The sequence below is a fragment of the Pempheris klunzingeri genome, chromosome 8, assembly GCF_042242105.1.
Source record: "Pempheris klunzingeri isolate RE-2024b chromosome 8, fPemKlu1.hap1, whole genome shotgun sequence".
Lineage (NCBI taxonomy): Eukaryota > Metazoa > Chordata > Actinopteri > Acropomatiformes > Pempheridae > Pempheris > Pempheris klunzingeri.
Window position 1 is genome coordinate 26,905,241 of NC_092019.1, and position 23,721 is coordinate 26,928,961.

The following is a 23,721-nucleotide window of genomic DNA, read 5'->3' on the forward strand; positions in this document are numbered from 1 at the left end:
GTCTGCAGCTGCTTTTGCATGAACTGGCCGATAAAAACAGAAAAGAATCAGAATGATCGCCATGTGTTTGTGTTCTAATCCTCCTTTACCCAAGATGATCTCTTCAGTGATGCTTTAAACCCTGCTGTGTGAGGTGCCAGTGAGAGCTGAGCGGCTGGGATGCTGCTGCACTGGCCTTCCTGTAGCAATATGGTGATGTGACTTTAAAATGTGCGAGGGATTTCAGGAGGGAACTTGATCAAGTAAGGGGAGTAAAGAGGGTCAATTCACCAAAGCACAACAAAAAGTAACAGCGTCCCTATTTCTGTGAATAACTCACAGTCAGCTGTTTTAGAGGGATTATATTTTTAGTAGAGAGCACTTCAGTCAGTGGGTCGGAGGCAGAACCCTCAGTCATCAAACTCCAGAACCAAAATCTATCAGCACTGAGGGATCCTACTAGAAGAGAAACGGGTGAAGACTTGAGACTTGAAGACTTGAGACTTGTCTATCTTGTGTATCTGGGGCTTCCTTCGGTTTAACAACACACCACAGGCCTCACGCCCCCAAAGCCCCAGGCTCACTCTGCCTCAGTCGGTTCAGTGTAAATTGATAACTTGCAGTTTTCAGAATGGTCTGTGCAAAGACAGGTCCTCCATTGTAGCCTAATATCATGGCAAATGTAGTACCAGTCAAAGTATTGTACTAACATAGCATCAGTCAGGCTACCTGCAACTGATCAACAGACAGAGAAGCAGGTTCTAGAAGTGCTCAGGTCAGTCTCAGTCTCAGTCTCAGCCTCTGCTGATGGCCACGGGCTGAGCTGCAGACTGAGTGAGAGGAGGAGCAGCTCAGCTCCCTGCTCCAAATCCCCCACTCGATTTGGCAGTTTTCCACTGCACTCATGCAGCAGAGCATGATGGGACGGATTTTCCAAGTCAATCACAAACACACGTGACTACGTATAACCGCTATTTGAGACTCAGTGTTTTTAAACGACACCCCCCTCCCACCACCACCACCACCACCACCCAGTACCATCAACGTCTCCGCACATATCTGCGCGCGCACGCTCACACAAACAAACGAACCCACACATACTCACTCTCTGACGGGTAGAAGGGCTGCATGTCGATCTTGTGCACCTCCTTGGCGTAATACTCCTCCTCGCTCCGCTGCCGCTCGCACGTCGCCGCCCGTTCGTTCGCCTTCGCCTGCAGCAGGTCCCGGGTGCTGTTGTAAATGGCGACAATGTCCCGGGACACCTCCTCGGGGTCTGGAAAGTCCTCCGGGGGGCTGGTTAGCTTCAGCTTGCTCAGGATCTGCCCTCGGATGGCCTCGATGCGCTTTATCTTGAAGTGATCGATGTCCAGCGTGCTGCATGTGGACAAACTGAGCGCCACAGTGGCTAAATCTAAAGCGATGAGAACACTGACGACACACAGGTTCATCTTCTCCTCCAGCGTCCCCAAATCTCAAATAAAAAACGGGTTCAACAAAATATCCACCGAGGTGATTTAAATGTCGCCAGACAAACGCATTTCCTTGGCAAAAATCAAAATGGAGAGCATTTACGCACACGAGCCAAGTGGCTCCGACCAGTTGTTTGAAAATCGCATAGTTATAATTCCCAAGTTTCAGTAAAGTTTACCTGAAAATCCATTCAGTTGTTTCGACACAGTTAGACTCGTTGTTCGGTCAGAAGCGACAGTACGGATCCACTCCCAGCTGACGGTGAACGCTCAGCGAGAGTGCGTAAATGTGCAGCTGAATGTTGCCAGAGGTAGACGTGCGGCCATCGAACGGATCTGAAATATATGGAGGAGAACGAGAGAGTTAAAAACAGCTGACTGGCTATAGTTTGCGGAACGCACAGCCGTGTAGCCCGCAGGACTGAGCACACCTCCACCGCATCAGAGCGCTCGGCTGGCAGTTTTCCCTCCGCACCTCACCCAACACCGATCCGGACACCAAGCTTTCTATCTGCCAAACGTCAATGTCTTGGTATGCGATACATTGCTTTTTATTCTCCAACAGACTCAAAGGTGTTTAAAAAAACATAAACTCTCAAACGCAGTCCGGCGTTCAGCAGGGAGCAAGGTACGAACTTTAGTTTGGGCCGTTACGGCGAAATCAAAAGTCCATGAAAATGCTTTCGAGATGAAAAAGTCTGTAAAAGTAGCTCAGTTAAGAAAAAAAAAAAAAAAAGCTGGGAGTTTGCCTTCAATGTGACGCGTCTTCCCTCACCCCATCTAGTTGGCTGAATGGCTCGTCTTTTACGCGTGCCAGGGACAGCAATGGCCACTTTCTCACTGGATCTTTAATCCGTACTAAAGTTACCGCTTGCTCGCTCCTCCGCCCGCTTCAAGCCTCGGTCGTGGTCACCGCTGTCGGAGGAGGCGACCCCTTCAATTCCACGTTACGGGAGGAATTCTTGTCAACAGGAGGACTCTGTGTATCCATCGGGAATGCGCTGCCACGGCTAATGGCCCACTGGCCCTCGGTGCTTTGGGACTCAGGGTCCTAAAGCCAGTCAGCGTGCGGCGTCTGCTACTTTTTCTGAGCTGCCACAGAGAGAACTCTTTCATTTTCTACTACGGAAACGGCTGCAGGTCCATTAGACCCGAGTTCAACTTTTCAGTTTGTGCTCCAGCCTCGCTGTGTCCTTACTGTTTATCGGCCAAGTGGCTGTAAAGATGATTTACTGTGCGCTTTTCCAGTAACTCCCTCCTCACGGTGCGGGGACACACTGAGCACTGTGACGTGTATCTGCTGTCTCACTTGTTTACTCAGGAATATTTTTTCGTTCTTTAATCCATAATTTAATCTGCCTGCAGATATTCTCCTGGACACACACAAATCACAACACTGATTTAACCCAAAGTGTGTTCTGATGGAAGTTAATTAGATGTATTTGAAAAGTTGTCAGTGAGTTCACTTTGTAATGGCCATGGTCCTGTAATGGTACTGGATTTGGTGACAAGACATGGAGCCATCACAAAGATGAGGCAGAGAAGACAACAGCTAGATTAACTTCCTTCAGGGTCCCCCCACCCCAACCCCACCAAGTACTGGCCCCAGGTAGTAATCTGATGGCACACAGTCTTTGAACAACAATTGTACATTTAATAGTGTCAGGAAGGAAAAATATCAGTCTGCTCTAAACCAGATGGTGCCACTGATCAGAACCCGCACAGACAGATGTGAGACAAGGAAAGGTGTGTGCTCAGGAGCGTCTCCTCCAACAGGAGGAACATGCAGAACTGGGACTTTATGTTTTCAGTAAAGTTCTGCATATCAGCAGAATGGACTGCTATCCCCATGTGAACTATAGAATTAGAATATAACAAGTCTACAACTACCAAGACCTCCAAGAATCTTTACCACACAGATGATCTCTTTTTATCTCATGAAACATTTGAACAGAAGGTCCAGTCACTCACTTGTTCCAGAGCTTTCAACTGTGAAATGGTGCCTGCATCAGCTGATAAAGTTTGCTCAGTTGTCAGGGAGCTGTAGATTTTCTATTATAGCTGTAAAATGTTTAAATGTTGAGTATGGGAACAAAAAACTATTTTCTTGGTACAATAACATCGTGCCCTGTCTGGGGAAAATGAGCTGTGGGCTCCTATTAAGCTCCACTGACTTGTAGGCATCATCCTCCAACCCATTTTATCTCAAGTCCCCAACCACACACACATTTCATGACATTTTCAACATGGAGGCTGATATTTTTAACACAAGATCATTTCCTTCTTTCATCAAAACAAACACCATACTTGTGATCCATGCATGAACATTGTTGGACCTACGATTTGTAACAATCATTTGCAAAACATAAATCTGCTACTGCTTGATCGGGGTGCAGGCTGTGTTCATTAACTGCCTGGTTCACCTTTGTTCAAGTCTGGCAGATTGAACAGGTGACCAACAGAAACACCGATGCAAAGTTTAGAAACTGAACAGAGAGCTTATGTGTCCATACCTTAAGACCCAAGTTGTGACGAAAATGATATCAGCCTCAGTACAAAGGACTGCAGTTGAAGATTAACCAGCTGACTGGTGGCTGTGGGCAGAATGTTAGAGAGAGACAGAGTATAGGTGGTAAAAGAGGCTCCGCTCCCCAGGCTGTGTGTCAGCAGGGATGAAGGAGTGGCAGGCCACAGCTTCGCCATGACAGACGACTGTCTAATGTGGTGCAGACCGGCCAACGACACCGTGCACAAACATTTCCATGGTGCCGCCAAACACTGGAGGCCCCATAGTAAAGTCAGAAAGAGGACTCAGCAGAAGTGTCAGCACCATGTTACCTCACCATGTCACTGCCAGAGCAGGAGGCTGCCAGGGCATCAGCTCGAACATCATCACACTCTAAATCAGTGAGCGACTTCTCGATGGCTCAAAGTCAAGCATGATTGCAGAGTGGATAACCACCGAGTGTACATACAGTGATGGATTCACGTGCGGTAAACCATCCACTATCACATTACAATCCATTCAGCTTAAAGGAGGTGTCTGGTGATATTCTCAATTTTCCTTTATGTCATTAAAATCAAAACCAATAGGGAAAGTATGCACTAACAAGTTGTGTGTGTCACAGCCTGATGTAGCTGCTTCCTCTGTGCCACACAGCTCAACTGCTGCTCCAAAACTATCAAAACACATCAATGAGCCACATTCCTCCATCACCATGAACGCACACACTGGAGTTTATTTTGACTCAATCCCCCCCCCCCCCCCCCCCCCCCCCCCCCACACACACACACACACACACTCTGCCCTGCTGCCCCAAATACTCACTGGAGCACCAACTGTGGATTTTTCCACTGCAGAATATAGTCTCAAACAAATGCAGCATTTAATTTTATTTGAGTAGCAGTTGTTAAAAACTACAGTGAGCAGCTGTTTCAGGACGATTTTAAAGATTGATATTTTAGGTAGGAAAACAGATTAACACATTGTTGGTTTTGGTCTTTTATGGAACCTGTGAATAATATGAAGCCAACAATACTGCAAGCAAGAGTTTCCAAACATTTTGGCTGTGACCTCTTAAAATTACAGCGTGTACTTGCAACCCCGTCATGTGTATATGAAATGAATATTAAAGACGTACAAAAAAATATGAAGTTATTCAACAAAACAACAAAAAAACACTTTTGTAGCACAGATGTTTTGGTTCTACCCAGTCCTGGTCTCCATTTCACAGTCCCTCACGTTTATGGATCATGCGACCTCTTGTGGAGGTCCTGACCCAAAAGTTGGTAACCACTGCTTTAAAAAGGATAGGTTTGGATTTTTAAAAGTCTATGTTGATACAACCCTCACATTCCACATGTTCATTCAAAGAGTTATGGGCAGCTCTAATTACTGACAGCTTAAGAATCTCTTTGACCAGGTGCAGGTCCAGTCTACACAGACTCCAGAGCTCTGACGGCAACACATAAACTGGCTGCTTACAGTTTACATCCTCATAATATAGTAGTTTGTAGACAAAATGGGAGCAAACAGATGTTGATGGAAGGCAGAGCAGCAGAACTTGCAGCTCCAGACAGTGCGGAGCCTCTTTGAGTTCCTATAAGCTCAATATCTCAGTGAAATCCCGCTTCCACAAATAAGTTCATGTCTTTAACAGTCACCACCCTTTCCCTTCTCTGCACAATGTCAGCGACAGAATAGGCTATACAAATATTTTCTTTGTATCAGCAGAGGACTGTTTCTATCCTATTCGTACAGTTAAACTGATCAACAGCAGGGAACATTAGCTCATGTATCCATTTCCAGACAGAGACATGTGAATGACATTCATGAGGCTGTAGGTCAGGGTTTCTCTTCTCCAGAGCTGTCCCAGAAGGCACTGCAGCCAGGTGTGCAGTCAGCAACCCCCCCTTCCTGATTGTGTATCAGCCTCCTCTCCGTCACTTTCTTTGTCCCAGTCCTTCATGGTGGCTCCCATCATGAAGTTGTCTCTGAGGACGCTCCAGCTGGGCTTCTCCTCTGCTGCAGCATCCTGCACACATGAGCGCGCACACGCGCACACACACACACACACACACACACAGAGATGTTACTCACTTTCTGTACTGTGTACTTTAGGTAGTGATTTTAGCTTTGCTCCATGTCTCAAACGCTGTCATGAGGCAACAGTGACACCATGACATCACCCAGTGACATCATGAAAAGGTGAAGTTTTGACCCTGCTTATCTTCTTCTTCTTTTGCCGTGTCAGACAATTTATCACATGCATTATGATTTAACAGCAATAAGGCAGTGAAGCATTAGTCACAGATGCACCACTTTTTCCCATGTGGACCGATTCTGACACATGAATCTGAATTGCTGTCGATACCAGAGCTCTTTTTCTTCAATAATAATTTTGTTGTTGTTAGTATTATGTGTAAGGTTACATGAACATGTATTTACTTAAAAAAATACAAATACATTTTAAATCCTTAACCGTTAACCCTGGGGTCCAGTCTTCTCATGGGTGGTAAACTGCATAAGGGTTCATACCAGGAAGAGACTTAAAATTTCATTATTACATATTTATAATTGATAAAAACCTCCGACTATGGAATCTGGATCAGTGACGTCAATCTGATAACACTGAATCGGATCAAACCCAACTCTAGCAGCAGGAAAGGCCCGACATTGACAGACTTTATTCATTTTATTTAAATAAATGAATGTAAACCATCAACTTGAAAATACTGAATACATAAAGATAGGTAAATATATACATAATATAAATACTAAATACAAGCAGAACTTAAACTCACAGAAAGCATTCTAGCTCTCCGTGACCTTCAACAAGATAAACAGTTTGGTGTTTGTACTTGTTTTACTATTAGTCATGCAGTAAAAATACATAGCAAATAAACACAACATAAAGACATCAGTGAACTTACGGTGTCCTTTTCAGTGTTTCCCGGGACTCCGCTGCCTCCCTCTGTTCTTAGCACATCAATGAAGTCTTTCTTAGAGACAGATGAAAGAACCTTGGCTCTCTTCCTTTCTGAGCCACCAACTTCCTTCACCTTATCATTTATTGCTTTCTGGTGTTTCCTCACAGCGTTGAACAGCTGCACCACCCCTCTGAGAGGAAAAGAACACACTGGAATCAGGAATGACTTCTCAGAATGATAAACAAAGCCTCATATAAAAAAAAAGTAGATACCTGGTAGCAATTCTTTGTAGAGCTCTTTCAGTCTCACGGTCCTTCACTATGTCAGGTTTCTCCCGGCACATCATCTCCCATATTCGCTTCTTGTCAACCTGTTGGACACAGGTATAACTTTTCATGGTGTACAACATCATGCAAAACCCTCTTTCTGTTCGTCTATGCAGCTTGGACAATATTTCCACAAGTTCAGTTTCAAATCTTTCGCACCTTTTATTCCTTTGGCTTCTATGAGCGTCTCAAATTTGGCCAAATGTTCTCATTAAGCCCTGCGTGGAAACTCCCCCACAGTCCAGCAGTAGGGCTGCGGCGAAGGCACCACAGGGTTGTCCAGCAAAACACTGAGCCCGGCTCAATTTGTGCTACACTGTCATGCCATCCAGCAAGGCTCTGCCTGGCCAATTACACATGTACAAGTGCACGTTCCTTTTAATAATAATGCTGTATTTCTGTTTATCTAGACATTGTTGTGACAGGACAGGTTTTAGAAATACTATTTTTTTAGAAATGGTTACTGATATTTTCAACTAGAATTATGAGAAATGCTAGATATTGATGGCCTTGACTCAATAACACTACTGTACATTTGCAGAGCAGCTCGTCCACACTAAAGTGTTCCAGTGGATTGAATGTCAACACTTTTGTTTTACCTGAGGAGAAAATTCAACAGAGTCAGGCCCTAAACTCACAGCACGAGATAACAGGTATAACGACGATGGTTCATCAACTGTCTGTGTTAACTCTGGCTTTCTTCTTCAGGATCTGTGATTGTTGTTTGGCACATCATTTGACACTTTTTTTTGCACAAAATGGAGCCAATGTGTGCTGCCTATTTCAGTCAAGAGAATCGGGTCAACAGACATGGAAGCAAATAAGTCAAGGAAGGAATGCTGGCAGAATAAGTTCAACTTATATTCATTTGACCACTCAGTGCACTCTCAATGCCTCTTGTTTATTTCTAACGTGGCAGATGCATGTTGTCGAGCTCTTAAACTTTAAACTCGATACACCAAATTACCAATGCCTGTTCAAGGAGGTCAGATAATGTGTCGAGTTTGATGAGGCAATGATAACTGTTTAATTTGGCTTTAGCATCTTAGCTAACTTCCCATTGTTGTCAAAAATGATTTCTATTACAAGAAAATGCGCTCAGAGTGCAGTCCTCCACCGAGAAGGTGTATTGAGTCATTTGTGGTCATATCATCATACAGTACGTGACTTCCAATTTGACATTTTGTTATTGTTTTAATTCTCAGTAAGATCCTAGTTAATGTCCCGTTGAGTGCTTTTGACTAGAAAGTTAAGTCAGTAATTGTGGAAAATACGACTTGTTGCTGGACATCAAAAGAAATCCCCTGATTGAATTGAGTGAAGTTGAAGTTGAAGTTGAAGTGAAGATATGAAAAAAGTTAACTTCCACAGAAATCACACAAAAGAGAGAGTTAAGAAACGGTTTCAATTGCAATAAAAAAAACAGTAAACAAATGCACTGAACTGAACTCTCAACCTGCTCCTGAAGCAGCTTCAGTGTGTGAATGTGTGTAAAAGAACAGTCTCCTCTGAATGAGGATGTGATGTAAAAGTGTTTTGAGTGGTCTAAAGGACTAGAAAGGTGCTGTACAGATACAGACCATTTACCATTCAGATGATACTCAATTATACTTATCAATAAAGCCAGATTAATCCAATCAGTTGGCTAAACTTCAAGTCTGCTTTAAGGACATAAAGTCCTGGATGAGCAGCAGCTTTCTGCTGCTAAACTCAGATAAAACTGAAGTTATTGTGCTTGGCCCCAGACACCTTAGAGACACCTTTTCTACCAACATAACTACTCTGGATGGCATTACTCTGGCCTCCAGCTCCACTGTGAGGAATCTTTGATCAGGATTTGTACTTTAACTCCCACATTAAACAGATGTCCAGGACTCTCTCTTAACTAACGAGTTTGGTCTAGACCTGCTCTTTATGGAAAGTGTCTTAGGTAACACTGTTCTGAACAGACGCTATATAAATAAAGATTGACTGACTGAAATGCAGTAAAGTGCAGTAAAGAAACGCTGTAGAATGCAGCAAACTATGCATAAAAAACACAACAAAAACTTCACAGATTTTGTGAAGAGTGTGTTATTTTTAAACTTAGAAGAGCAAGACAACACCAATGTGGTGATTCAAGTATGATGTGAGCTGGTCGTAGATCACAATTTACTGGTGGAGTCTAGTGATTCAGAGGAAGTGTTGAAAGATGAACTACTGGGTATCGACCAAATATTATTGCACTGAAGGACGTCCCATGAACTGTAGGGGACACACAGACAGATTAGCCAATAAACAGGGACACCAGTCTGACAGTGAGCATCACCGAGTCTTCATTGTGTTCATTACCTTCTTCTTTCTCTCCAGATACTCCTGTCTTTCTTTCTCCTTCATCTTGTCCAGCTCTTTGTTCTTCACCAGGATGCTGGTTTTGCTCTCAGGGGTTTTCTTCCCCAGGATCTTTGCCATGGCCTCTGCCCATCCAGCATTGGCATTACCATCATCATCATCATCCTCATCTTCTCCTCCATCTTTGTCCTCTGCCTCCCCATCACTCCCTTCATCACTCTCTCTGTCATTTTCTCCACCATCACTCGTTCCATCATCTGACCTTTCATTGTTGATCCCTCCACCAGAGTCACTCTGGTCATTGTCGTCCTCAAACTGAGGCTCTGAATCCTCTCCTGAGTCACATAAAGAGAACCAAATGATTAGAAACTCATTCGACTACCACTGCTCACCAAACTTAGCACTGCCCCTGAGCCACCACAGTATGAGATCAGGAACTGGTGGAAAACAACACTGAACTCCTTCGGTTAGTATACTGACATACAGAAGAAACCCTACAAATCTGATTCTTTTGAAAAATTAGACAATGTTTATCTATTTTATTTTGTCTAATAGAGAAACACTGTACAGATTTCTGTAGATGATGTGCTTTTGAAGACAGTGACTTAGGCACAGGCAACTCAAATGTGGCCTAATATGTATCAACTGCATGTTATCTTGTCATCAGCTCTTACAAACGCCACCAGTTTCTGTAAAATGCTTCTAAGCAGGTTCTTTGCTTAAATGTTATACTCTTTTTTTTTTCCTGGTTCACGCGCTGGTTTTAAGCCCATCTGGTTGTGAAAAATGACTGTTTGGTCAAGTCTCATCTGAGCATGGTAAACGTTTGGTTTGTAGATCTACAACTGGACACTGTATTAGTTAGCACGACGCCCTACTGTTTTCGATGAAGTAGTGGCTAACGGGAACAGGAGTTAAGAGAAGCGTTAAGCTAGCTGTGGAGCATGTTCACGTTAAGCTAGCCGTGGAGCATGTTCACGTTAAGCTAGCCGTGGAGCATGTTCACGTTAAGCTAGCCGTGGAGCATGTTCACGTTAAGCTAGCCGTGGAGCATGTTCACGTTAAGCTAGCCGTGGAGCATGTTCACGTTAAGCTAGCCGTGGAGCATGTTCACGTTAAGCTAGCCGTGGAGCATGTTCACGTTAAGCTAGCCGTGGAGCATGTTCACGTTAAGCTAGCCGTGGAGCATGTTCACGTTAAGCTAGCCGTGGAGCATGTTTACGTTAAGATAGCCGTGGAGCATGTTTACGTTAAGCTAGCCGTGGAACATGTTTACGTTAAGCTAGCCGTGGAGCATGTTTACGTTAAGCTAGCCGTGGAGCATGTTCACGGTAAGCTAGCCGTGGAGCATGTTCACGTTAAGGAAGCCGTGGAGCATGTTTACGTTAAGCTAGCCGTGGAGCATGTTCACGTTAAGGAAGCCGTGGAGAATCCAGCAAACAAAACGGAGCAAGTTAGCTAGTAAAAAGTATCTGAAAAGTTGAAACATTTCACCGTGTTTTTCCAGAGACAACACCACTGAACTATGAACAAAAACTCACCAGTTAACGGCACATGTGTTTTCACCAGCGCTGCCATCATGTAGTTACGCAAAAAATGTTCCGGACAGTACAATCAGCAAACAGCAAAGGTTCCGCCACAACGGCAAGGAGGAAACGAAAGAAGAGAGCAGGGAGAGTCATGACGTCATCATACCAACGTTCTTATGCTCTGCTTGGTTGGAATTTAATGTGCAAACAAAACTGTAGAAGAAAAGTTCTTGAATTATTGACTGAAACCAAAATGTCACAGCCGAGCAATTCATTCAATTCACAAGATCAAACAGTCCTGGTGTTGCAGATGAGAGGGGCAGTGGCTTGGGGCTGACACTTTGCTGCCATTCTTACTCCATGATGCTGACCTCCATGTTCATCCCCTCCCACAGGTGGAGGTGGTGGCACTGGATCCTCTTCCTCAGCTGGCTGTCCCCTGCAGGGAAGCAGATGAAATGGAGCACTGCACATGCTGCGATATTTTAAGCAAGGCGTCCCCCAAGAAGTTTTTAAGTTAATTTCCTGCATTCTGGTCAATTGTTATTCACCAAATATGTGACATCAATTTATGGTGGTCTTTATTTATGTAAAGGAAGACAACAATACAAGAAAGAAGATTCAGGTGAAAGGTGACAATTCAAAATTCAATGGAATATACTGTAATGAAGATAGGCTCTCTCTCCTGTAGATCAACTGTTTTCATGCAGTATTATCCCCGCTGAGTCAACACATGTTGGCATGATTTGCTCCTCTGTCCTGTGTTTTGTTTGAGAAATGTGCATTTGGCCGTTGTTCACCTCAATGATTCAGTCATTATTTTGATACATTTATTAAGCCATGGGCTTTAATAGTCCATATGTGTTTCAGAAAGATTTTAGCGCTGTTGTTTTTCTATAATGATGCTCTCCAATATATAGTGAATATATAGAGTTCTATGTTACATTACTGGAATAACTTTAGATTCATTTTGAAAACTAAAAATATTAAAAAATAAAGCCTAAGCATATTGCAACATCTCTCATTGATTTCTGTCTGAACCACAACTCATGCAGTAAAGTAGTGACCTTATTTTTGTTGTAATGGAATCTTGGTTTATGATGAATGGATAGATAAATGAATTAAACACCTTAGAGACACCTTTTCGAACAACATAACTACTCTGGATGGCATTACTCTGGCTTCCAGCTCCACTGTGAGGAATCTGGGAGTTATCTTTGATCAGGATTTGTCCTTTAACTCCCACATAAAACAGATTTCCAGGACTGCCTTTTCCATCTATGTAATATTGCTAAAATCAGGCCCATCCTGTCTATGAATGATACAGAAACATTAGTCCTCACATTTGTCACTTCTAGGTTGGATTATTGTAATTCCTTATTATCAGGCTGCCCCAATAAGTCCTTAAAGACTCTCCAGCTGCTCCAGAACGCTGCTGCTCGTGTTCTGATGAGAACTAAGAGAAGAGACCATATTTCCCCTGTACTGGCTTCTCTTCATTGACTTCCAGTAAAATCTAGAATAGAGTTTAAAATCCTTCTCCTCACCTACAAGGTTCTTAATGTTCAGGCTCCATCATATCTTAAAGAACTCATAGTACCGTACTACCCCACTAGAGCACTGTGCTCCCAGAATGCAGGTCTACTGGCGGTTCCTAAAGTCCTCTAAAGTAGTGATGGAGCCAGAGCTTTCAGCTATCAGGCTCCTCTCCTGTGGAACCTCCTTCCAGTCTGGGTTCGGGGGGCAGACACCCTCTCTACATTTAAGAGTAGACTAAAAACCTTCCTTTCTGATAAAGCCTATAGTTTAGGGCTGGATCAGGCCTTGGACCAGCCCCTAGTTATGCTGCTATAAGCTTAGACTGCCGGGGGACTCCCATGATGCACTGGGCTCCTCTCTCCTCCTCTTCCTCTCCATCCTGATGCTTCATGTCTCTTTAATGTCTGTTACTAACTTGGTATCTTCCCCGGAGCCTTTCTGTGCTTTTCTCATCTCTCTGGTTCCTGTGGATCCTGGTCCTGGTTTTCCTGCTGTGGTTCTCTGGTTCCTGTGGATCCTGGTCCTGGTTCTCCTGCTGTGGTTCTCAGGTTCCTGTGGATCCTGGTCCTGGTTCTCCTGCTGTGGTTCTCTGGTTCCTGTGGATCCTGGTCCTGGTTCTCCCGCTGTGGTTCTTTGGCTTCATGAATCACTGCAGAGGGTCATCGCCTGCCGACACTTTTTACTGATCCTAATTAATTATTATCATTCACATATTAACTATTGTCATGTTTTTCACTGTTACCATATTGATCATTATTAGTCACACTCCCATTGTCAGTACAATAGTTGCTGTTATTATTTTGGTTGCTGTTTGTTTATGCAGGTCATTTATAAAGTAATTTAATTCAGGAAGTTTTCTTTGTTTTGTTTTGTACAGCTCATGTACGTTAAAATCTACAGGGAAAGTCATTTGTCTTTTGTTACCAAAAAGGGGTGGGGCCCAGTCGCCTGCCAAAGTTCCTGGATGTGCTGATCTGATGTGTAGGAACCATGAATGACCATGAAAGTTGCTCAGTGGCGCATTAAACCAAACAGTTTGACGTCCCTAGCGTAAAAGTACCTGGATAATCCACTGAAAAAAGCTTGCATGTCTGAATTATTTGTGTCACATTGTGTGGCAAAACAATCCCAAGAGGATTCACAGGAATCTAAGTACTAAGTTGATGGACAAATGATGATACACAAGCTGCAAATTTGAGACACAAGCACAAAAACAGCTTTACAGATACAAATCACTTGCATCCTTCTTAACCAGCTGCATAGCTTGACATTTGTTTGTGAATACTTACTGTTTTAATTAGTCTAGGGGTGATTTCAATTTCTGGGAGGCCGACCAAGCTGGGGGCTGTCTTTGTAGATTTTGCTCCCTATAGCTATGATCTTATACTCTAGATGTAGATGCCCAACATATAAACCATTAAATTCTCACTGAGTGGTGTCTCAGACTGACAAGAGTGTTCAAAGTGTTTACTGGATAATTCCATATGTGTTGCTTCATAGTTTTGATGTCTTCAATATTAATCTATAATGTAGAAAATAATAAAAATAAAGAAAAACCATTAAATGAAAAGGTGTGTCCAGAGTTTTGGTATATTATTCTCCAAATTCAAGCATGATCTTCTATTTGTACACTGATGCAAATGCAAACTTTTAAAAATTCTACACCCTTTTAGCCTTTTGTGAAGATGTGAGGTCTGAATGTTTTCCAGGTGAGTATGCAGTCGATGACCTTTTCAACTGAAATACCACAAAAAGTGACAGGGCATCACAAGACACAATGGGGTTGATGAGAGAGGATGAGAAGAAACCATGACAGATGACAGATAGTATAGTGCAGGAATGCTGATTCACATGTGACACTGAACACCAGCATGGTGCAGAGATCCTGGAGATTAGGACAGAATCACCCGGAGAGAAAATACAGACATGACAAGTTGGTAGTAGGTGTGGCCTGTGGGCTGCTGTCATATAAACAGGAAAACAGAAGCACTTTCAACCATGCCTGTCCTCTTCACAGAGTGTTGTCGACTCACTTAGGAAACAGGTCTGGAGAAAGCCTAACAGCAATCCAGGGGAAGAAGATTCTTCAGTCTACTGCCTATCTCAGAGCAACATGGCACAGATTAAAATGGGTAAAGACGTGTCCACTTTCGAAATCTGCAATTTCATTCATTATGCTAAAAACTTAAACTTGCAATTCAAGGTTGCCTGCTTCGCTTGTGTAAATTCTGCTAACTAAACACAATGAGCAATGGAAAAGTGCTCCCTTTAAGATTATTATTGTGCTGTCTCTACATGCTAATTGTACTGTACATATGATTTTACTGACTTCAGTGTTAAAGGCTTGTGCACAGATAGGAATCATGGCAGCATGGTGTCTGCTGGTTAAACCTGATCAACTTGTCTGTTGAGAGTCTCTAACTGCAGGCTTGTCATGCATTACAGACACAAGGGTGCTTTAAAACATAATTATAATAGTATTTTCAAAAGTGGGCACATTTTTGTGTTTATGTATTTTGGATTTATTATGACTGGTAGGAAGAGGCTACTGGGACCAGGTTTAAAAATACCTTAACTCTTGTATGGTGTTCGGGTCTGTGGGACCCGTTTTCATTTTTTTTATCAAGAGCAAAATGATACGATTCATTATTTTTTCAAACTCAGACTCATTGGCCTTGGCTCATATTGATGATTCTGAGTTTGAAAATATGATTAATCGTATAGTTTTTCTTTTGATAAAGAACATGAAAACGGATGAAATCGGGTCCACAAACCCGAACACCATACAAGGGTTAATACTTTAAAGTCATTAAAAGAACAAAACAAAATGTCCTTCACTTCCTTATGCAAAACAAAATCAAAATATTAATAACTCATTGTTGGTCAGATGCATTCAGTTCTCCTGAGAGCTCAATGCACTGCAACTTAAGAAAACACAAGCAAATTAAGAAAACATATTCATCAATTTGACAACACCCAGCATTTCGAAAAAAAAATGCAAGTAGCACAGATGGCACCTAAAGCTGTTAAAGCTTATTCATAATGCAATCATACTGCATGAGTTGTCAAATTGGTGAAGATGTTTTCTTTACCAATCTTGTGGTTTGTCCATTGGCATGTGCTTCCTTAAGTTGCAACACGGTGAATTCTCTCGGCCTCTGTACAAACTGTACATCTTTATACAAGTAAAATATGTTGTAAAATGTTGCCATAGTCCAACACCATGCATTTGTGAAGTAAAAGCACAATCCACCCTAAGCAGGAAAAATGACATTCCGATACAGTGGCGCTATCTTCTCCTCTACCAAAAATCCACCAATTATTAAGCAAAACATCATTCTAAACAAGTTATCAAATGTCCATGCCAACCAAAAAGAAAACCTTGGAAAAAGAAACCAAGTAACCAAAATTGAAAGTAGTGAAAAACCATAATCTATCACAACATTTCAGAGAATGACATTTCTTCAGTGGTTAGTAGTTTTGTTCTTCTTATGTTTTAGGAACCAGGAGCCCTTTAATGCAGGCAGCTATGGGGTTTACACTGGGAGCAGTGGGAGGCTGCATACTGGGAGCCACAGAGGGGCCAGTGGACAAGACCCTGTCAGTGATGACTGCAGCTGATTCATTAAGACCGCTGATGGAGGAAGTCAGAGCAGTGGGTGCCCTGGGACTAGGGACCCTTATTGGAGCCACGGCATTGACCACAGCTATGACTTCAGCTGTAGCTGGTGTGATTCTGGCAGCAACAGTAGCTTCAGTGTTTGTGGCCATTAGGGGCTGCTGTGCCTCCCTCATAGACTCTGTTGTCTTGTGGGCATTAGCAGGACTTGCAGGGGCCTTTGGGACCACTCTCAGCGGAGCCACACTTGGGCTTACTATTGAATGGATTGTGAAAACATATGGCATGGTGGGACTTCTGTGGGCACTGAGCATCTTCACAATGATCAAACCACCCCTGCACTTTGTATTAAAGCTCCTCTGGAAGCAAGGAGAGGCCTGCTGCACTTTGGGAACTACAGTCAGGGCCAATAAGAGGAAACAGACTGAGGTTACAGAGTCACAGCAGAGACAGAGAGTGGCTAAGCACATAGAACAGAGGATCCTGACACTGGAGAGCGGAGGCAGCATCAGCGAGATGGAACACAGGATGGCATGGGCCACTGAGCAAAGGCAGAGAGAGGAGATAGAGAGGAAGAAAATCGAGAATGAAGAGGCAGAGATGGAACAAAGAACCATCCAAGAATTGATCAACACCGTAGTGGTCAAACATGTGGACTTCTTGGCTTTCTCAGGAATACCAATGACAGTGGTTGCCATGGTAACATCAGGGTTTGGGGTCTTTGGTTACGGCAGTCACCAGTATGTGCTTATAGTGCTTCTGGCTTTAGTTGCAGTCATAGCCTATTTGCTTCTAAAATCTTCTGACTTAAAGTTCTGGATGTTGGTTGGATGCATGGGAATGCTCGCAACGTTCGTTATTGCTATGCTCACCCTACATGCTGGGCAGGTGGTCGTAACAACTGCCATAAAGATGCGAGCGGCAGGGCAGGGGCAGTCTAAAGAGAACATCAGAACTCGTGTGAACCACCAGACATCTCAGGAAGCTTTGAACGCAGCTGTCTTTGTGGCTAAACTGTGTGAGCTAGGTTTGGGGGCTACAGTGGGGGGGGTCCTGGTGAGACAGGCAGCTGCAGAGGAAAAAGTCATTGTGGGGGCAGCTCTAGTGGCAGGAGGTTTACTGGCTGGGGTGGAGGTTTTAGCCCCTGTGATGGGAGAAGGGGGGAAAGCTGGGGCACTGTTGGGGGTGGTGGGTGCAGGGGGGGTGTCTGTGGGTGCAGCGACAGCTGTGGCTGGAAGGTGGTCCTCATGGCCAGGAACTTTGGGAACAATAGCAGGGTTGGTTATAGGAGCTTTAGGGATGGGAAAATGGCATATTGTCAACATTGGACTCCAGATACCTGCGGCCTATGTCTTTGCAATGATCAATCCATTTTAACACATTAAGATCCCAAAATGTTGCCAGTGCACTAGGAGTTTCCAATGTGCTATTAGTTCTACTACCCTGTTTTGAGTTACTCTACTTTAAAGGATACATCTGGTGATATTCTATATTTTTCTTACTGTCAACAAAACCAACAGTGGATGTATCTACCTAAAAGTATCACAGCCTGATTTATCGTCTTCCTCTGTGCCATAGAGCTCCAAACGACACATCAGTGAACCACATTGTTGCCATGTTCCTGTTCATGTTCAGTCCAACATACAGTACACAGTTAGTTCTGCACTCTGAAAATAACCCTAGCTCTATTTCGTCATGTCTGAGTAAGATTTTGTTTAAAAGCACTGTGCTTTTATGAGGTGTGATTTGTGATTTGTGAAGATTTACATCTTCAGCAAGAACCAATGTTTTTGGAACTGAGAGACCATTTACATAGACATACAGTAATGAGAGATGGATTAACACATTGTTGGTTTTGATGTTTTCATGAGATTTGTTGACACAAAGATCAAATAACACATTCAGGACCAGATGATTATTTCTCTATTTTTTTGTCCATTATCATTATACACTGTTGCCCATAAAGTTGGAATCCAATGTTTTTTACCTCTTCTCATGAAATGATTGTGACAATGTGATTTATTCTTGATAAATAAAGTTTATATCTTCTCAACTTGATCAAACTCTTCCAAACAGATCACGGTGAAACTTAAACCACAATGAACCTTTGCAAACTGTGTATTCAGGCTTTAACTAAATTGGGGGTATTGAACAATTATTCCAACTTTATGGGCAATGGGGTCTAATCATTTTGCCAAGAACATTTGTATCTCATGCCAGCTGTCGGCCTTAAAGCAACAAATTTGAACAGATTTAAATTCAAAGTTTAAAATGTAACTCCTATGACCCAGTTCATAATGTTTTTGGGGGATGTTTTTTCTGTTGTTTTCCTGCTTGTCCGATATCTGAGTTGCAGGTGGTGCCTCCGGATTGGCTGAGGACCTGATGGCGTCCATCTTAAGAGGGGCACCTGTGGAGACATCCCCACTCCTTTCTCCTTCTGAGCTCTCAATGGGACCCTGCCGTAACAACTCTTGATTTGATGTTTGATTTGCACTTCAGTTGTAAAAGATGGTTGTAGGGGTGAGAAGCCGCTTTTCTTTTTGATTCCTTTTTCCCCTGTGTTTTCTGTTAGGCAGTTAGGTAAGAGGCCTGAATTTTCTTTTGTGCTATTTTCTTCGGTTAGGTAATTTTGTTGATGTTTTGTTTATTGTTCTGGTTGGATCTCACCCTGAAGCTACTCCTTAATAAAACCACCCTGTTTGGACTGGATCTGTTGTGCCACGGGTCATCCTTGAGAGCGGGGAAAGAGGGGAGTCATCTCTTTTGTGTTGTGCCCAGGTTTCCCCTAGGCCGGGTTTAACAGTAACAAATTTAAATCAGTCCCCAAATCTACATCCCATCTTTTAACACATCCTGAGAGCACTACATACTGTGTTTAACAATCGGGATAGCTTGGTGAGCTGTGATCCATGCATGCAACAGCAAAAGTTACAATCATTCTTGGGAATCTTAAACACACCTGTGTGGGACAGAATATGGTTGTAGTCACCAACACATCAGGCAAGCCAGATGTAGTCGTGTAGCTCTATTATGGAGCAACTAATGATTCTCAAGGATCAGCTTGATAGAAGGAATAAGACAGAATAAAGGACACAACTATCAAAATGGACAAAGATTTTCTTTGTGTGTCACTACAAGAGTACAAAAAAATGTTTTTATATTAGTGCTGTCAGAGTTAATGTATGAATTTGGTAATTAATTTGAAATATTTACTAATACTTGTTTATTTCTTTTGCTTTGGCAGTCATCATCTCATGCTGTGCTGCACTTAATCGAAACCTCATGCTTCATTTTCCTTCATGTGTTTCAGTAACAAAACTGAAAAAAAAAACAGATTAGGGCTGCTTGTATCTGGTGTTGCGCTGCCAGTGCCAGGCCATTCCAGAGATGGATCACAGATAATTCTCAGCTCCTTCACACTTGGTGAACCACAGGTGAAGAAAATAAAAATCCAACTGTAAAACATAGTGCATTTTAAACTATCAGTATCCCTTGTCCCATTTTGTTAGAGAGAAAATTAATTACTTCAACATCTCAGTTTTGGTTTTCATGTTTTATTCAAGCAGATACATCAGTAAACAAATGTATTGTTTCTTCAAACCATGGCCATTATGGTCATTATTTGTTCATTTTTTATCAGAGCAATCCCTTATAAACCACCGATATTAATGTAATAAAGCAACGTCAACATTATGGTGATTGCAAAAACATGAATGAAAATCATACAAATAAATGAAAAGTGCAACGATTCTAAGATATGAAACACCTCAGTACCAATTTCTGCCCCTTCTTCTTCGTCAGGTTTTAATGGCAGATGGCAAACCAACTTATAGATGCATTAGATTGGCAGGAAAAAAAAATCTTTTTTTGTATTATTCCTGTTATTCTTAAGCAATTAAAAACCAGACCAAGTATTTTCCCTGATCATTCCTAGTAGATTTCTCAATGTATGTTTTCCATCATAGTGCTGAGATTAACTCCCCTCTTTCTTCTTCATACCTATTGCAGTCTATTAGTACATGTTTTGCCAGTTTACAATATATATACAAACCAGTATTCTATTCCATGGAGTGATTGCTTTAATCATGTATGTCCTATTCTTAGTTGGGTAATGACTTTCTCTTCCCTTGAGCTCCTGCCCCGTTGTCCACCAACACCAACATGTTTCTGAATACTGTAAAAATGTCTTCCTTTCCCAGTCTTCCTGCCAGGTTTTGTGTACATGATCCTTTATGATAGTTTTAACCTTTGCTTTACTTTTATTAGCATGTCAATTACCTTATGCTTTAATGACTGTTAGGAAATGAAACAGTTGATACATTGGCCATCTACCCCTATGTTGGTGGGAACCCAAAGGAAGGAAACATCCAGCCCTCTTTGATGCTGTTTGAGTAGAGCATGAAAGATTTCATGGATAATATCCTGTCTACATGCCGACTTTCCAGATTTGATACTAATTAGTGCTGATAAGCTATTAGAGGAGATTGTGACATTGGACTGGTTATTACGATCTATCCACTGCAATGCTAGCAGTATCCCAAGTAACTGAACTGTATAAACTGAAAGATGGTCTGTTCATACTGAGGAATAAATAAAGCCTAACCTGTACGCCCACTTTCTGGTTCTTTTGCTCCATCTGTAAATATGAACAGTTTATGTTGGTGTTGCTCTATAACATTTTGTACTGTTGCTGTCTGATATCTGTTTAGGTATATCATTTAATTTTTGGTGCAGATTTGTATCAACATGTGGCATAATGAATCTCATAATGAATGAATAGCTGATAAAGGAACTGTGATGCAGAGCTGCAAATGATAGAGTCCTGCACTTTGTGCCTTGGCATTCCCTATCCACCTAAAACTAAAAAATCCAGATTTATTATATTCCCACACCCTGCAAAATGGCCTTTGCAGGGTGTGAACTACTGTGTCCCAAATTAATCCAATACGCCAATATGTTTCGCAGAGGCATTTCCTCATCTCAACTTGCACTGCAGAAACTGGAGATGTTTTAAAAGCACCATTTCACATTTGGAGATCCTGAACCTGTTCAACATCAAGCTTTTTAAGGGTAGTTCCTACTGCAGTCATATTAGCAATGAAACCATAATCAATAGCTGCCCAATAAATGTTAAGCAAAGATGGAAACCTTTAACTTCTTTCTTCTTTGACTTCAAGTTTTCTACCAAACAAGAAATCTATCACCCAATTGTACAGCTTACCATTTATACCTAATATATTCAACTTGATAAGGAGGCCCTCTTTCCATAACATATCATATGCTTTTTCCATATAAAAAAAACAGCAAACACCATTTCTTTATTTGTTTGAACTTTTCTTATTTCTGACTACAGACAGAAGACAGAATCCATTGTACCTCTACCTTTATGAAATCCACTTTGATACTTGGAAAGCAGCCCTTTACTCTCTAGAAAGTGTCCTCATTGTTATGTTTTCGATTCTTTGTACAGCACATCCAGTTTCATGTTGAACACATCCTAGTCAGCTTTATCTAGCTTCCATCTTAGTGTTTTTGTACTCCCATATTGAGGTATCTCCATTAATACTCTGATTAATATTGGATAATGATCGCTGCTTATTGTTGACCTGTTTAAAACTTCCCAAGTAGTAATACCTGCAATTACAGTGGATGTGAGAGAAAAGTCAACTGCACTTTCTGTATTCTGAGAATTGTTATACCTACATACTCTGCTGCTCTCTTGCTAGCTTTGCACCCTTGAGAGGCTGAGCTATGCTCTCCTTTACATTTGCAACACTTAAGTTTAGCTCCTTCCCCGCATTTCCCATACTCAGCTCACCTGCACATCTACTACATCTTTGCATGCCTTTGTAGACTGCTGCTACATGGCCATATTTTTGGCATTTGAAGCATCTGTGCGGCAGAGGAATACATGGCCCAACCTCATAACTCATGTATTCCATGTACACCTTACACGGTAGTCTGGGTTCATCAAATCTGATCACGATGGAGAGGCTGTCACACTTCTCTCCATTTCTTGTTGTTTTCAAACTTCCAGAATTTTTGCTCCTTTAACATTATCTTTAATTTTTTCTATTGACACAACTGTAGGAATTCCTGAGATGACTCCACGGACCAACTATCTATCCTCCAACAGAGAACACTGCACTTTGTTAACGTCTAGTTTATTCAGCCCTATGGCTTTCCCTTGTTGCGCACTATCCCTGCAGAAAATCAGCAGTGACCCATTTTGTAATATTTCAGTGTTCTTAACTTTTTCCAGTAACTTTTTTATTGATTTTGCAAGCAGAGTAGGATTCCACTCGCCAAACGATGCCCCATCTTAACAAAGCTTATGTTTACTTTATATTCCTCACTCTGCCTTGCTGTTTCTATAACAATCTGCTCACTATCAGTTCCCTTTGCACTGAAGTTTTCATTCTGCTGTCGGTGCCTTTTCTATTTTTGTCTATGATTTGATTGCTGTCCTGCAATATTCCAACCTTCATCCTTCCCGCCACCAACTTCAAATCCTTCCATGATTTGATCCTCACTTCCTGATCCATCACTTCCCTCTGCCATCTCCTGTGCATTCACAGTCCAGTCCTTCCTCCTCCAATTTATGTGTTCTGCCCCTGCAGTCTGTTTCCTGTTTGATCACGTGACACAGAGCAGTCACCAGGAAGAGACCTATTTTGCAGCTCGAGGACAAGAAGGGAGTCGTGTGCAGTGCTGACACTGACTGTTTAGATCAGCCATGTGCAAGCTGAAGCGTCTGGTAAACAGGTCGGAGACTCTCATTTTCCTAATGAATTTTCAGTAATGTTTAGAAACAGTGTGTTTAGGTCACCAGGATCTCAGCTGCTTAAGTGTTCTTTCTCTCACAGAGCTCTTCAGTAGCAATTTTTCTCTGGCATTATATTATACATAATTGATGTTGTAATAAGGAACCAAAACATATGGACAGACCATTAAGAGCCTTTTGGTGAGGAGAAGAATTTAAATTCCATTCATAGACAGGATGGACCTGATTTTAGCAATATTCCGTAGATGGAAAAAGGCAGTCCTGGAAATATGTTTTATGTGGGAGTTAAAGTACAAATCCTGATCAAGGATAACTCCCAGATTCCTCACAGTGGAGCTGGAGGCCAGAGTAATGCCATCCAGAGTAGCTATATTGTTAGAAAACATGTCTCTAAGGTGTTTAGCAGCAGAAAATTGCTGCTCATCCAGGACTTTATGTCCTTAAGGCAGACTTGGAGTTTAGTCAACTGATTGGATTCATCTGGCTTTAAAGTATAATTGGGTATCATCTGCATAAAATTAATGGAGTGTTTCCTCATAATATTACCCAAAGGAAGCATATATAAGGTAAATAATATCGGTCCAAGCATCGAATCTTGTGGAACTCCATGTCTAACTTTAGTGTGGATGAAGGACTCATTGTTGACATGTACAAACTGAAATTGATCCGATAAATAGGAATTAAATTAGCTTAATGCTGTTCCTTTTAT

General features: G+C 42.1%; 2 protein-coding genes across 4 annotated transcripts in view; both read right to left on the reverse strand.

The window, feature by feature from the left end:
• Positions 1–2,397, reverse strand: part of tgfb2 (transforming growth factor, beta 2) — a 66,296-nt gene extending 63,899 nt beyond the window's left edge. The window contains exons 1-2 of one of the 3 annotated variants that reach the window (XM_070834593.1): positions 2,320–2,397; positions 1,085–1,787 (exon numbers count right to left, since the gene is read on the reverse strand). In XM_070834593.1, the coding sequence (XP_070690694.1) occupies positions 1,085–1,430 (346 nt within the window). In that variant the 5' untranslated portion in view covers positions 1,431–1,787; positions 2,320–2,397. Of the gene's footprint in view, positions 1–1,084; positions 1,788–2,226 lie in introns of those variants that run through there. The other 2 variants (XM_070834592.1, XM_070834594.1) reach the window with 2 other exon arrangements.
• Positions 2,398–4,886: 2,489 nt separating this feature from the next.
• On the reverse strand, positions 4,887–11,116 carry rrp15 (ribosomal RNA processing 15 homolog). The gene is made up of 5 exons (XM_070834595.1): positions 11,080–11,116; positions 9,539–9,873; positions 7,154–7,251; positions 6,885–7,071; positions 4,887–5,986 (listed from the first exon to the last, which is right to left on the reverse strand). The coding sequence occupies exons 1-5, from the start codon at positions 11,114–11,116 to the stop codon at positions 5,852–5,854; spliced, it is 792 nt and encodes a 263-aa protein (XP_070690696.1). The 3' UTR covers positions 4,887–5,851.
• Between the last annotated feature and the right edge of the window lie 12,605 nt (positions 11,117–23,721).